The sequence below is a fragment of the Drosophila melanogaster genome, chromosome 3R (assembly GCF_000001215.4).
Source record: "Drosophila melanogaster chromosome 3R".
NCBI classification, from domain to species: Eukaryota; Metazoa; Arthropoda; class Insecta; order Diptera; family Drosophilidae; genus Drosophila; species Drosophila melanogaster.
Window position 1 is genome coordinate 20,976,379 of NT_033777.3, and position 13,493 is coordinate 20,989,871.

Below are 13,493 nucleotides of genomic sequence, written 5' to 3' on the forward strand. Positions count from 1 at the left end.
ATGTCCTATGATTTCATGATTGCTATTATTCATTCATTGAATTGAGTTGTCGTGCCAAATAATCATACACATCCGAAATAAAAATCGCGACAGTTTTATGCCTACACACCAACTGGAAACGAGGCTATAAACATAAATATATTGCTCATACGCCCCGTGTTCACCCCTGCCGAATGAGTTGGGATCCGTAACGAAAACAAACAGAAAGCGGACGAAAAAAAATGGACGCCAAATACAAGGTAGCAAAAGGTTGTGAGCGCACACACTGGCACACATGTTCCTGTACTGTACTGTACTTACAGCAATGGCGTGCAGCGTTTGCTTCTCTTTCGCTACTTTTGCTGCTTTCGCTGCTGCTGTTTCCATTGCTGCGTTTATATGGCCATAAGGCTAACGCTATTGTCGCGGCAGGTCTCTCAGGGGCAACATGGGGAGGTCGTTGCGACAGCGGCAACATTTGGGTCTTATTAATTTCCGTTTTGCTTATTTATTTTTACGACGCCTCGCACAGCTCGCCATTCGGTTCGCAGTTCTGGGCCCGTCAGCAGCCGAACCGCCGAGCCATCCAGGTCCCCAAATTCTAACGCAGTCGCCATAGTCAAAAGAACATTCGTAAGGAATTCCACCTTTAAAGCCCCGGTGATACCCTACGATTATTTAGAGAGGCATATTACACAACCGTAGATGGGGAGTACTAAAATGTTAATTCATTGCTTAATTCGATTGCCTTAATTTGCTGCTTTAGCTTTGATTTAATACATGAATTATAATAATAGAAGAGAAGAAGATTACTTTAAATTAGGAAAACTGATTTATAATTAGAAAAAAAAAACTACAAAATATTATTATTTAACTTTTTAAGTGAAGTTTTTATGGCGCGGTATTAAAATATGTATAGGTATTAAAATAAAATGCATAAGTGACTTGAAAAAGTTCGTAGGCGTGATGCTGCATAGAGAGCCAAGTAAAAAGGCGCAATCAACTAAATCAAAATTATACAGGGGAAAGCCATTTATCCGGTAAAACACATACCAATTAAGTTATTTTTAAAAGCTGACTTCAATGCGATCAAAAGCTTTCTAGCCAATTTGAGTTGGAATTGGCGATGTACTTCTCAAATTTGGTTTTGAATATAAATAAATATATATATTTAAATAAAATGTATATGTTGAGATCAATACTGTACTTCAACGCGTGAATAATATCATATTTTAAGCTTAAGAAATTATAAAACAATACAATTTTCAGAAATAAAAGATTTGGCCACGTGAACCTTTATTGGGTGTTGAAAATTTATATTTTTTTGCACCCCGATCTGCTAGTAATCACTTTCCCTAACGGTGCTTATTGTTAATAGACTATTTTCCAAGCATAGAGTACAGCAACTTGTTTCCAACCGACTTAACAGGGGCGTCAAAAACTTATGCGCTTGCTTGTCTAAGACAGCGGGTGGTAGAGGAGGGGGTGTGGGTGTGGGCTATACTAACCAGCAATGCCTCTACACCACCCTCCCCGCCAAACCTTTACACCCCCTGCGAAATGCGCCACTGCAACGAGAGGAAGATGGGGAACATCGGAGAGCGACAGCGAGAGAGAGCGGCGCAGTTGTTATCGCCTGGCCAGTGTTCCACTGCCACTCTGTTCCTTATCCTGTGCACTTTCTTCCTTATCTGTCCCGCTTTCACCGCCCTCGCACTCGCCACTCTCACTCTTCGTGTGCATTTCGGGTGCCCTTCGTGTCGCGACAATCGGCATTTTTAAAGAGGCAGTCGGCCAATGTGGCAGTCGGTTACTGGCTCGCAGGTTAGTCTTTCATTATCCGGCGTTTGAGCGTGTAACGTTTTCTCCGTGATTTCCACACGCAGCAGCGGTAAATACAACAACAACGACAACGAAAGAAGCAACCAAAACAATAACAACAACAATAGAAGAGAACAGCGGCAAACGGTTTTTCGCTGCGCTTCTCCTATTTTAAGTGCCGAGCGTTTTACTATTTTTACTACACAGCGAAACATACACAGATACACATATATACAGAAATATATGTAGGTATTTGTTGATGTGTTTGTTGTGCTTCAGTCAACAATAAAAACAAAAACAGTGTTTAAAGCTAGTGAAATGATCTTCCATAAATAAATTTTCAAAATTAATTTGAGAGCAAAAATGAATTGAAAGAAAATGCCAAGAAAGTGCAGCAAAAAATCAACAACGATGCTGTCGGAGAGTCGAAACTAGGCTAAATATCTTTGCATACTTTTGGGAAAGTTGTGCGGTACAAACACACACACCCGTTCGTAACACACACACACAGGACCTGCGCCTGCGGTCGCCGACTTTTGAACCTGTTTTCTGACCATTGACCATTGACCACCGACCGCCGTGCCGGCCGCCTCTTTTCACTTTTGGCAACGCGGACTGCAGCAGCCGCTGCAAAAAATGCAACTGTAAAGGAAGCTGCAAGAAAAGGAAAGGATGTGCACGAAAACGGCATAAACCTACAAAACTAGCCAAAAGAGTTCAGAGCGGTGCGGTTCAACAGCCTCCGGGTGTTCGTGTCAAGCTCGAAATTCGCAAATTCGGCGTCAGCTTCGTGCATCTGTATCTGTGTATCTGTATCTATATCTGGTGCATCTGTGTGCGGCCATTCTGCAGTTGCAGCTCTGCAGCGGCGAAAATTGTGTCAGCAGCATCGGCAGCGGATCCTGCAGCTCGCCACACTGGCGCCTCCATCTCCGATTGCCGGTAATGTATTCGTTTTAGGCGCATTCTACCCAAGCACGACTTAATCATACGCCACATGTGAAGTGCCGTGCGGTATGGCTAAGGCATTACGCATACGCCCCGTGTATGTGAGTATGAATAGTGCGGGCGGTCTTACCTTGACAACGGACGGGGGCAGTCCGTGACAATTGTCAGTTTGTTTTCCCATTTTCGTTTTTCTATCGATTAAGCCCACTGGCCCCTCGTTCGCCCTTTGTCTGCGAATTAGCGACAACTTCTGGGCCAAGCAGCATATGGCTATGTCCACCGTCTTTGTCTAACGCCTAATTGAGTCTTTTGTGAGTATCAAGAGACGAGCAGCACCGCAGAAGAAAAGAAAAGCAAATGGGGAATCCAGTTGACATCGGCATAAGTTCGAGTTTTAAGTTCCCTTGTGGACAGCTGGTTTTTGGGCTTTCTCGACTATCACATACCATAACTGCAATGGACTTTTTTTGGATCATTTTTCAAATTCTGGGCGTTACATATTTTCTTGATCATGATCGACTCGGCTTGTGATCCGGAAATGTATTTACTGTAGAGGATATAACTAACTATAAATAAAGCTGTATGGCATCCTAGCTTTGATTCTTACACGCTGTAAGAAACGAATGTCAGTAAGGGATATAATGTTAACATTCCAAAAGGCACGTCTCCCATATGAACATATAAAGTATATTAAGACTCCCAAGAAAAAGTAAAGAACTTCGCCAGAAAACGTTAGGCTTATGATTTCAGATTTCAGAGCATTAAACCACAAATGATTATTTATATGAAGTATATTTTACTGTCCCGCTTAGATGAAATTTTTCGCTTATACTGTAGACAGTGCCTAAAGTATCATGCCATCTGATAGGGTATCCATAGAAAGGAACCAAAGAAAACAATCAACACGGAGACTAGTAAACAATTGAAAAGCAAAAAACCCGCGACTCCTGCCCAAGTCGGCCAGCCCCTTGAGTTCTTTTTTCATTCATAGGACGATGGGTGGTAGCATTTGCCTTTGTCAATATCATTCAAGCTTTCATTCGCTTCACTTGCCTGACATTTGCTTACCATTTCAGTTTAGAGTTCACTTTGTTTCCCTTTGTACAAATAAATAGCCATTTATTCATTCACTCGGTTAAGGGGCTCCTTTTCACTGACCAATGAATGAAGGAAGGTCGTCCCATAAGTATTTGTCAATTGGACACAAGTTACAATGGAACTCAGTTTGGGGCTTTATATCTAATCAAACTAAATGGCAGCCATTAACTAGCTAGCTTAATCAAGTACCCAACATCAGCATGACTCGAAGCACTCAAAATGCTCGATTTTCTGATTCTGATAAGAGGAATACCTCGGGTAATTTAAAATTGAGTATGCAGCATATTCAGCGAAATGCAGAAAATCCAGATGAAACAAGATTTTGGAAAATTCATTTAATTTATGGCTCCGTCAATTAAAAGCAACAGACCACACAGCCAAACCGCAGTACAGCTCTCAGATGAAAATTCAGCGCTTTAAAGGCTTAGAGAAAAGTGGCAGGCACTCAAAAGCTTAGGCCTTGCATACGTAGCAGCCGCAAACAGTGGCGAAAAATTCTACTTTTTTCCATTTTCGGTGTGTGGGGCGACCAACTTTTCTAACTAACAAAAAAATAAACCGCGCACATGTGTACACAAAAGAAACTCGACGAAGAAAACTGCAAATATGTAACAAGATTCGGTCATGTTTGATTCATGAAACCAGCAGAAAGTTCCAGCCCCTCACCCAATTGAACAACAATGGTGAAATAAAGTTACAGTTGCTGTGGCCACGGCAACTGGAAGCCAACATTTCGCACAATGGCGCAGAATCAGCAGCTTTAGCAGCTGCCGTGCTTCCGGAAAAAATAGAGCCCCAAAAAGCATACTTTCGAGTGTAGAGTTTATGCAGGATTCCGTTGCAGCAGAGTTAATCATACATACGTCCTGACAGTAACAAATCTCCAGCTACGAGGCATAAATAAAAAAAAATTCACCCAGCTTCGCTTTACATATTTTCCTGTTAGATTTACCGTGTATGTGGGCATCAAATTGCGCATACGCCCAGTAAGCCGTCCAGATGGGCAGATCTGCAGGCAATTTGATTATGGCCAGCGAGGCATAAAGAACGTAGAGAAATGCTGAAATAGGGCTTACTTCTAAGCCAGCCAAGTCGAGCATAAAATGCAAGCAGAGTTTGGTGGAAAAAAGGAAACGCAAAGGACTCGATTGCTCAGTTTCTCGGGAACGGCAATTAAATTGCGATGGCGATGATGGCGGAGCCGGAGAATATGTATAAATTAAAAGAGATAAAAATTCCATAAAGATGACAAAAATCAAAAGGAAAGAGGAAAAGGCGAGGGCCATAAATAAAGGAAAAACATCTGAAAAAGGGACGCGAAAATGGAGACAGAATCACAAAAATGGCGGACAAGGCGCTGACAGGCGAGCCTTAAGTCAGCTTTTGTGGCGAAACAAAAGACGCGCGAAAAGAACAGGATATTGGGATATCTAAATTACCGTTGTCACGCACCTAAGTTCACACACACTGAGTCAGACACACACATACAGAAGACATACAGCAAGCTAACAAACACACTCACAGCACGTACACATCGAAATGTCGGCATTGTGTCAGCACGGAAACCAAAGTGAAAACCTTTCATTTCACTTCTCTCCGCCCATTCAAATGGTCGAGTTCCATTGACTGAGCGAACAAAGGCCAAGGAAATGATAATTTTCCGCTCAACAGACACAGAAATATCTACATGTGTGTGTGTGTGTGTGGATTCGGTTGTCGAAATAAATGGCGAAGAAATGAAATTGAAACGCTTTCAATTAACTCTTCGCATTGGGTAGCACTTAATCCTTGTCACATTAACTGGAGCTCGCACTCTGGTTTCAATTAGGTCGATGTGACGCGTGTTTGAAATATTCATCGAGGGCCCAGCCAGCAAAGGGCATAATCAGGTGCGTTAAGGTAAATAATTTAAAAGTGTGGGGGGCTTCTCTCCACACTGATACATGTCGGATAACACACACGCCAGAGGAATCTTCATCTGCCCTCGTTCGAACTTAATTTCCATTTCAATTTTCTCCATTCACTGAGGACCCTATCTTGGCGTCTCACCCATTCCATCGTTGTGCCCTCTCACTTTACTAGAATTGGGCCAAAACTACACAGACACACTAGGAAAATTTATTTTGTGAATTTTTGTTTAAAGAACATAAATTTAAATTTCTTGTCTGCTTATAGATTATAAGACCTCCGGCCAAAAGTCAACGAACTAAATATTTTAAACCCATTTTAAAATGCGGTTTAAACCCGGTGTTCTTAACTATCCCGGCATTTCTGGAAGTATGAACTATTTAAGTTAAATTGAGCTTACCAAATTGATTTTGCTCAGTATGGCATGTACGTAGTTAGCTAGGGGGCGCCATTTTGGCTCTGTTTGTCGGCTCCCTAATGGATTTCCAAGGCGGAGCATAACAATTTGTTTGTGGGCCGAAACTGTTGCTCCGGCCGGAAAGCTTGCCACATGATTACTACGATGATAACGGCGTCGGTGATGATGATGATTATGGGAATGGGATAATGTGACTTTTCCCAGCGATTTGAAGGCAGCCTGCACCATCGTTGCCTTTTCCATGCCCAAGCAAGCACACAAATTAAATGACAATGGCAATGCTGTACAGTGCTTATCGGCTATGAGGATCAACGGTCCGTCCAGCAAATCAGCATTGAATCATTGGGGTAAACAAAATAAACGAAGAACTAAAATCCCTTGGCAAAATGTTTGCTTTGCTGATTGCCACGACTTAATCAAGCTATCTGCGTCAGCATTTACTAGCACTGGAAGATTGATTGATGCACCGACTGCTTGCTACTTTTTTCCCGCCCGGGGTAACATCTGGTCAACTGGTAAACCATCCATCAGGTATCATCATCATCGCGGATCTGACGAACCTGCTGCTGACACACGGCAAATTGTCGAGTCCAGTCGCAACACTTTGGCGAACACAACTGGCATTCTTGTTTCAGTTAAAGTTTTTCCGAAAGGAGGGAGATTGAGGTTGGGACAACCCCTGCGGAAGCCAATGTTGGGTAGGAAATAGTTTGAGCTAACCACCCACCCACTTGATATGGCAATGGCGAACAACTTTAACAACGCTATCTAAACCAACTTTGGCATGTCAGGGCCTCGATTCCTCCGCATTCGAGTGAAAACTGGTTTGGGGTGGAGCTAAAAAATCAATAGGAGCGCTGCGACATACACACGCATATATTTATACGGCACGCAGCTGCTTTCCCCATTTGCCACTTCCCAACTCCATCTGCTTTCGCTTCAGTCTGTAAATCATGGCCAGCAAGTGATAATATCCTGCCCGAAAACTCGACTTGACTCGATTTGACACTGCCACCGAATACCGCGATTATTCATTTAAAGCGAGCTTATCGCACGGAGAATTATTCTAATTTTGAGAAGCAGTAAAGAAAACTATAGAAGCTATGGAAAGTAGTGCAAACAGTTTACTTGTGCATCCCATATATCTTCCAACTTAATGGGGCTTGTTTTTAGAGCATTGTTAATTATAATTTATGATCGAGTTTTTGTCTGAGACTCGCTATTGTGAAATACAACTGGCATTTACTTTCAGCCAGATGACTTCATGGTTGTTCCGGACTCATGGAAGCCCTATAAGAAAATACTATTACTCAGAGCAAGACGTGACTAATGTGTGTACCAACGTCCTCGAGTTGTTTTCTCCAGTGGTAGAGAGGAGGAAATCCTCTAATGACCTTTTCTGCGTGTATTTCTAATGCACATAAACGTTGGTGGCAGTACATAGCGCAATATGAATGGCAAATGGCATCCACATCCTCTGTGGCATGCTGACATTTAAGGTTGATGTGATTTGAAATCAAATCAATGTCAATGCCAGCCCGCGATGCTGATGCTTTGATATGCGATGCTGGCCTTGATTGCGCTGCCTGATTGCCATTGACCAGTGATGTGAGTCCTTAAAGGCAGATATGGAAGTGCATAATTGACAGACCAGCAGGCATCTATCCGCCGCACACTAGTGCAGCTCCCACACACACGTAAAGTGAGCTCCGAGATTGGAATGTGTAGCCTACTTTCAGGCACGCAGCCTAAAAGCCTGTTTCCGCTGATTCGAGAATTGGCGCCTTGTTGCGTCCGTTCCGCAGTCAAGTGGCAAGCACACGCCCACTCACGCCCAAGCACTTTCGTTCAGACACTCAGGGAATGATCAAAGGATATACACTTATAAAAGTATTATTAAACGAAATCCAAAGAAGTGGAACTAGAATGCTGATTATACTACATTTTTATCAATTCTTCTGCAATATTAGTTAGCCATTAAATAAATTAGTTTAATTGTCAAGTAACCAAAAACTTTTAATGCAGACCCATTTTAAATGATAAATGATATAGTTAAATGTGCCATTAAGCGGTGCTTAAAAAGTCAAACATGATAAATTCGCTAAACGTGCGACTATTTAAATCTTAATCCGGAGATTTATTCTCGGATTTGTGAGCGTACCTTTGCAGAAGTGTGAAACACAGTTATAAATAAATAAGAATGCTCGAAACTCACACAGCCGCGCACATCCTCACAGAAAGAGATATAAAAAAAGGATATTGTTAAATAATAAACAGTTTACGCTCTGACAACAACACAACAGGCGTGAAAATGAAGGGCGGCGGGGCGTGTCCGTTGAACTGTCAACACACAATGATACACATCTGCACATCCACTCACTCACACATCTACAGCAGATAAGGACCCTCACACTCACACCCACACACACACACCACACCGCACCACACTCAACACACAAGTTCTGTGACAAGAAGGCATTTCAAATCGACGATTCGCATAACGACCGTCATCAAACTTGTTGTTATAACGTCGCAGCTACAGCAACAAGGACAATATCAAAATGTCGCCAATAACCGGGGGGTTTACGGTCTAAAATATGCTGACAACGCCAACTGTTCCCACTCGGTCCCGTATTAAACATGTCATTTTACGTCCCAGGACTCGAATATCTAACCGTGAACAGTGAGCACTGAACACCGAAACGTATCAGACGTTCTCTTGTTAGCATAACGAATCTAAATACCTTTGTCACGGAAGCCTGACAAATCTAGTCCGTGAAACAAAGCCCCCACAAAGGATATCTCACAAACTATGGCAAACCTTATCTGCCTGGCAATGAAATCACCAACACTCAGAAGGCTCTTTCTTGTGGAAAGCGATTTATGGCTTAGGTAAAGTGTGCAAAAACATTCACTCGCAGATTTCGCCTGATTTGGGATTACACCAAAAGACTTAAATTCTCGGTGAAAGAGTCAGGCGACTTGTGCGTTTTCATGTTGTAGATATTTTTGGCTTTAGCTAAATATTTAATTCGGTTACTTTCGGTTGGGCCACAGACCTTATCTAAGCCATGAGCACATTTTGTGTCTATGGCATATAGATAGATTGTATCATTAAGACAATGACGCAATAGTAGCTATCAGGCAATACTCAATATGAGCGGATCGTATAACACCGCGAAGCAGAAAGCGCGAATATCAAGATCTAGAGTAGCTATCAGGTATGGTCGCACAAACGTAATTGCCCCGACTTATCGCCAGTGGCTCGGGACCCTCCATTGTATATCTCCCTATCGAGTCTCCGTATCTGAGGCCGCTCCGTGCGTCATGTATATGCACATACATATATGTACATCTATATGTTAGCCAGGGGATAGAAACGGGGCCAGTTGATATCGGCGGCTGCCAAAGTGGCGATTTGATTAGACGACACGCGAATGCTCTGATTTATACTTCACGAAAATCAAATTCGAAACAGAGCTAACGATTTACCCAAGAGTCAAGCACCGAAAGGACCGAAATTGGATCCCCAGGTGAGTGCGTGCCACGCCCATCACTCGACGCCCAGCCACCCACGCATCCCGTTATCTCACCAGTACTGCGCACCTGGCTGAGCGGCAGTCCGGCGGCTCAGTTGCTTGCCAGGAAGCGAACCCACCCGACGGGCGGGAGAAACTATGCATTGTCACGCCTGAGACAAACGGCAGGGCGATCAAGTACAACATCCACTCTTGAGACTGCAGCGTTCAGTTTCCGGTCAAGTCCCACTTCAAGATTCCCCCATCATCCTTATCCCCGCCAGCGCAGAGTATATAGTCAATTCCATCCCGGAGTGAGTATCCCTGGCGACAAATCCCATAGCATTTTACTTTTATTATTCGAGTCGAGTATGAGATGTCTAAGACTATTCACAGTGGCGGTCGAACGACTAGCACTCCAAATATCAAACATTTCGTTTATAGCTATTTTATTGTGAAACCATAAAAGTGAAACTTCTGTGAACCGAATTCTTATACTCGAGTGATATCAAATTGTATAAGTGTTTCTGTATCTACAGAGCAATTGATACCCTAAATATTGGCAAAAAAATGAGTGATTAAATGTGATTAGAACAGTGTTATATTAATAATTACTGATAATGCTTGCACAGTTCCTATTCTAGAAATGTGTTACTTTCTTAATATTTCACTGAAATTTCATATGGAAATATTAACAATATTTTATAAATTCTACATTGGTTTGAAGAAGGCTTTTGTTGACAAACTCGTGCACAATGATATGTTTAGGCCAAAATCCAGGATTTAAAATCGTATAATATATAGGATCCGGTGCCATCACTTTAAACGATGCAATTTTTCGTCTTTGCTTATTATATATTTTTCTGACGATGATGTCATCGGGATTGGGATAAGAGAGTTTGGCCACTATGTAGTGTTTGAGGGCATCTTCAGTAGTTGAGGTTACGAGTCTGGATACGAACACAGCTTTCATTGGAGGTACAGCTTTAAGAATAACCGGATTGGTATGTAGAGGTAGTACCACGGGAGCCGCATTATGATGCCATATTTTCGCTTTTTGCATATTCGTAGAATTGTGTTGAACAATAGATGACTCTGCATCTTCAACTTCTTTGTCATCATTAGTATCTTCAAAAGTGTGTAATGGATTAGAACTTGAATCACTGTCCACAGGGTAAATCGGTTTTTGAGGATCTACTATTAAATAATAAAAAAGATAAATTAGTCGATTAAATAATCGGATAGTTAAGATCTGGATCTTACGAGACGTAATATGCGATTCTAGCTTCGCCAACTTTTCATAGACGGCTCGAACTTCCCTAAAGAGTTCAGTTATTTCCGTACGCGTTTGCTTCATAAATCTTCCCATCTGAGATTTGACAACTCTGCAGGTTTCACAGGTCCATTTGAGTCCAGTTCTTCCTTCAATCATTTCCACTACACTATCAGTTATGCCCGCGCACTTCGCGTGAGCATATTCGTCACACAACCAGCACCTAACATGCTCATCATTGGAAATCGAATTATTGAATTCGCACCCTTCCATACAGCAGATCAACATTTCCAAAATTATGTTGGCAAGTGTACAAAGCAAGCAAACAAATGAGTAATATCACCAGTCGGCGGGTTGGGTCCACAATAAGTGGAAGAGATAACTGTGCACGACACTCCAAAACTTTAATAATTTTTTTTAGTACAACAATCTTTTTATTCAAACAATAATCACACCAACATCGTATGCCTTTGTATGAAAAAAATACAACAAATAAATGCGTTCGAATATAAATTTAAAACCGATCTATTGTATAAATATAAGAAATAACGGTAACGTCTAAAAAATCTTTCCGGAGCACTGATAATTGCGTGAATATGTTTCGAGGTTCAAGTGACGAATGACGACTTATTCTTTTTTGTCAATATTGGGGAAACAGACCCCCAAACTGCCAACTTAATCGCTAAACCAAGTTCTCGTTACTTTAACAATATAAGTTGAATGACACTTTACCAGTACGAAAAAAAAAGATTTGAGAATTAAAGCTGTAACTCGTTTAAACTAGTACCGAAAGGCATATACATTGGGATTACGATAAGATTGTGTTGTGAAAATCAAACAAATGTCATATCACAAGCATAGAATACTAAATATTAATTATTTCAATTCGTACCGAAAAATATCACCTGGTGTACTAGTATTTTGGTCGTATGCGTACATTCATGACGCTTTGTGGGAAAATAAATGAAATGCCCACGAAAAGGCGCTTAGCTGGGAAACGGAAAATATGCGAATGAATTATGTGTGCCCACCTAAGCATATGGTACATATAGTATATCAACATGATTTGCTGTAATCCTCAAATATCTGCCCGGCATATTGCGTTTGGGGGTCTCTACCATCGCATCGTCTTTTGTTCGCGAGGAAAGTGTTTTTGAAATGAAGAGCCACACGGCCAACAAAATTAGCACAACATTTGCATGGCTACCAAATGATTGCCTGCATTTTGTAAAACTTAGCTGAATACCACAGACAATAACAACAAGCCAATGAACAAATAGCAATACGAAATTATAGGGCAGAGAGTGAAAGGTGGAGGGAAATCAAATGACAGAGAGCTCGAAACGCAAGCGAGTGGTTAATAATAAAAAGGGGAATCATCACACGCATAAGGTTATATCAGCATTTAAATACTAAACAGCAATTCGTTTGTTGAAGGCTGTTTAAATTTGGATTTACTATAGTCCCGCATTAAATGAGATTTATTACTAGAATTTATGTACTGCTCTATTTGGAGCATTAGATAAGATCGACTTTTTTTTTTTATCTCTGTGAGTAATTACGAAATGCGAGACTATTCCTATTATAGTTGGGGGAAATAGTACATTACGAATGGTTTGGCATTGAGCAGCAGAGCTGCGGAAATATATTTCCACAATAATTAAAAATACACTTTTATGCTCTTTGAAGAAATCGTATTTCCCCGTTAGTTAATATCAATCAGATTTCAACGCTACAGCTGGTTCGATAGCTTTTTTCGACCCAATCCGACCCGACCCCCTGTTTTTTTTTTGCCATATTTTCCGTGTCTGAGTTCGCCCGATTTCCCAACGCATGTAGGTGGGATGGGGGAAAGCGAAAAAAAGCCGAGCAGAGAACAAAAGCAAATCCGTGCCCACGAAATAATTATGAACTGGGGGACACAGAGACATCAACATGACAGAGAAATACCGACGGATGAAGGGAGAACAGAGAGGCAGACAGACAGGTGGTAATATGGGGATTCTGGCTGTGGATTTAGTTGTGCCTGGGCTGCCAAATGCGATTGCGAGTCGCGAAAAAATGGAATCCGAAATCTGTGCCAGCTGACGAGCGACTGAACTTGGCGGTCTCTACATGAAAACATCTGTACCGGGAATTACTTAACAGCCAATTAGACTTTGTGTTTGATTTACTAGACGATTTCAAGCGGGAATGTTCCTTGAACTTGGAAGCAAACCGAAAAATTGGATCGACTCGACTCGAATCCGTCGAAAACCGTATGTATGGGTGCTTGTAAATACATACATATGTATACAACGTAACAGCGCCAACGCAACGTAAACAAAATGCCCCTCCATACGGCCCGCTCATTTTGCCCATTCTCATTTCCACACTGAGAAAAAAGCCGACCAATCGTAGTGTCTAATTAGCTATCTTAAATGGAAATATACCTCCATTCCAGTTTCCAAAAATGAAAAAAAAATTCAAATTTTTGAAATTGTTAGCCTCGTTACTGCTTAGTTAAACGCGTTTCTTCTTTCAGGATCAC

At 41.6% G+C, this 13,493-nt stretch overlaps 2 protein-coding genes across 9 annotated transcripts in view; one reads left to right on the forward strand and one right to left on the reverse strand.

Annotated features, from left to right (window-relative positions):
* The first annotated feature begins 1,804 nt into the window (after positions 1 to 1,804).
* Calx (Na/Ca-exchange protein) overlaps positions 1,805 to 13,493 on the forward strand; it is a 37,431-nt gene continuing 25,742 nt past the window's right edge. For 2 of the 7 annotated variants that reach the window (NM_001260286.2, NM_079699.4), the window contains exon 1: positions 1,805 to 2,742. The gene's annotated coding sequence lies outside the window, so the exon portion shown is untranslated. Of the gene's footprint in view, positions 2,743 to 9,600; positions 9,706 to 9,768; positions 10,005 to 12,987; positions 13,222 to 13,493 lie in introns of those variants that run through there. The other 5 variants (NM_001300506.1, NM_001300505.1, NM_169940.4 and 2 more) reach the window with 4 other exon arrangements.
* Positions 10,126 to 11,558, reverse strand: CG43446 (uncharacterized protein). 2 transcript variants are annotated; one of them, NM_001260287.1, is made up of 2 exons: positions 10,954 to 11,558; positions 10,126 to 10,884 (listed from the first exon to the last, which is right to left on the reverse strand). In NM_001260287.1, exons 1-2 carry the CDS (start codon positions 11,249 to 11,251, stop codon positions 10,382 to 10,384), a joined length of 801 nt encoding a protein of 266 aa, NP_001247216.1. In that variant the 5' UTR covers positions 11,252 to 11,558; the 3' UTR covers positions 10,126 to 10,381. The 2 variants fall into 2 exon arrangements, with proteins under 2 accessions (NP_001247216.1, NP_001247217.1); NM_001260288.1 differs by having other exon boundaries at positions 10,126 to 10,887.

What these genes read in the sequence shown, in the direction of transcription:
- CG43446 (NM_001260288.1), bottom strand. Translation starts at nt 11,251, where the DNA reads ATGTTGATCTGCTGTATGGAAGGGTGCGAATTCAATAATTCGATTTCC. An exon ending in AGAATCGCATATTACGTCTC is followed by an intron (nt 10,888 to 10,953) that starts GTAAGATCCAGA and finishes ATTATTTAATAG; the next exon opens with TAGATCCTCAAAAACCGATT.